Genomic DNA, 1,788 nt, shown 5'->3' on the forward strand with positions numbered 1-1,788 from the left:
CGAACAAGGCTGTGAGGACCAGCCCTGGGGCAGAAATAGGGCATCCAGGCCCCGTTGCCCGTCCACAGCAGTACCCGCCCCTGCCCCCTGATGGCCAGGAAAACAGACCCCCCGGGTTTAAACTTCCCGGCAACTAGGAACACACCCTCCTTGCTCCAGATGCATCAAGAAATGGGCACGCGGAACACACAACAGAGTTTGGTAGCCTAGCAAAACCCAGCACCCTTTCTCCAGCGCCCCCACCCCGTCCCGCCTCTTCCCCCCCCCTCCCCCCCCACNCTTCCCTCCCCCTCCCCCTCCAGCACATCAAACTCTTCCTCACCTCCTCTCTCTCCTCTCTCTCTGTCCATCTCTCTCCCCTCCTCCTCTCTCTCACCCTCTAAGGGGGTTAAATAGCAACAGCAAAAAAAAAAATACCTTAACCCAGCCTCCCCCCTCCCCAGCTTGACTCAAACGGGCACAACCTTGAAGTTCCAGTGAGGCCCGTGCTTCTTAAAACCTGGCAGTTCTCCTGCAGACGGGGCCAGGGTCCTGGGGTGGGGCCCGCTGCGGGCGCTGTCCCGGGAGCCGTGTAGACGGCCCTTGGAGAACTTCCTCAACCTTGGGGCTCCCTAAGTAGGTGCAAAAGGCATTTAGAAACCAGAGCTCTGGGTCCAGGGGGCCTTCTCCTCCCTCTGCTCTCCTCTCTAAATGAACACACTACTCCGTCCCTAGCACTCTCTGACCCTCTGCATCTCTGGAATCCTGTCTCTCACTCAAGAGTCACCTTGAATCTCTCTGTCTGTGGCCTGTCTCAGTCTCTCTGTCTGTCTGTCTTTCTCTCCCTCTTACACTTTCTTCACCAAATTTGTCAGGGGAATAAAATACCACCATGAATCTAAAGCTTCAGAGAGTGACAGGTCCTGATGCCAGAGCCATTGTCCTGTCATGAATCGGTCAGTCTTTCTTCCCCCAAAGTAAAAAAAAAAAAAAAATGATAATAATAATGAAAAGGAGGAAAAAGGCAATGAGAATNCAGACATCATCAGATGGACACTAAAACTCTCCCTTTCTCCAAACGCACCTTTGAACCTCTCCACTCAATGCCTCCCTCAGCTCCCTGCACAATTCATCGGAAGACTGATTTCTCACCTCGAATAACCATTTTCTAGACATCAAGCTCTTTGCCTTCCCCAGGAAGGCTGCCATCTTGCCCCTGACCCTGTCTGTCTGTCAGTCCCCGTGGTGCCCACCTCCTTCCCACGGTTGCCCTTAGGAGAAAGCATGTGTTGCTCAAGCCTGATGCTGGTACTGGCACTGGAATCGGCATGCGGCAAGCTCACAGTGTCCCTGGTGTGGGCGCACGCTGTCCCTGACAAATGTAACCACTTCCCTGCCTAGAATCCACACATACCCTCCAATGCATGCCGAACCGCCCACTGCCTTTCTTTGTGATGATGTAGCCAAAAATAAAGTAGGAATATCCAGGAAAGCCGGTGGTCTGGGTTTTTCCTTTCTGGTTTCTGGAAGTGTTTCTCCCCGTCAGGATGCATGATGCTGTTGGAGTAGTCAGTATTTAATGAGTATCTGCTATGTTCCAGCCCTTGAGGACACAGCAGTGGACAAGGCAGATGTGGTCTCTGGCCATGTTGGCTGAATGCTTTTCCTTGGTGCCCACCCAACAGGGGGTGCTGCATCCTCTTCTTCCCTCTAGCCCAATCTTGGGAGTATTCCCAGGTGATGTGGAATCAGATCGTGCTCAATGAGGCCACAAAGTTGATGAATATCCCAAAGCCCAGGGAAGGGAAT

At 53.1% G+C, this 1,788-nt stretch overlaps 1 protein-coding gene across 1 annotated transcript in view; it reads left to right on the forward strand.

Moving 5' to 3' along the window:
* Window positions 1-1,355, forward strand: part of RPH3A (rabphilin 3A) — a 53,866-nt gene extending 52,511 nt beyond the window's left edge. Inside the window, exon 19 of the mRNA XM_077747961.1 lies at window positions 1,256-1,355. Within this exon, the coding sequence (XP_077604087.1) occupies window positions 1,256-1,355 (100 nt within the window). The remainder of the gene's footprint in view (window positions 1-1,255) is intronic.
* Window positions 1,356-1,788: the final 433 nt, after the last annotated feature.

Source organism: Crocuta crocuta, unplaced genomic scaffold (assembly GCF_008692635.1).
Source record: "Crocuta crocuta isolate KB4526 unplaced genomic scaffold, BGI_CrCroc_1.0 scaffold29, whole genome shotgun sequence".
Classification (NCBI taxonomy): domain Eukaryota; kingdom Metazoa; phylum Chordata; class Mammalia; order Carnivora; family Hyaenidae; genus Crocuta; species Crocuta crocuta.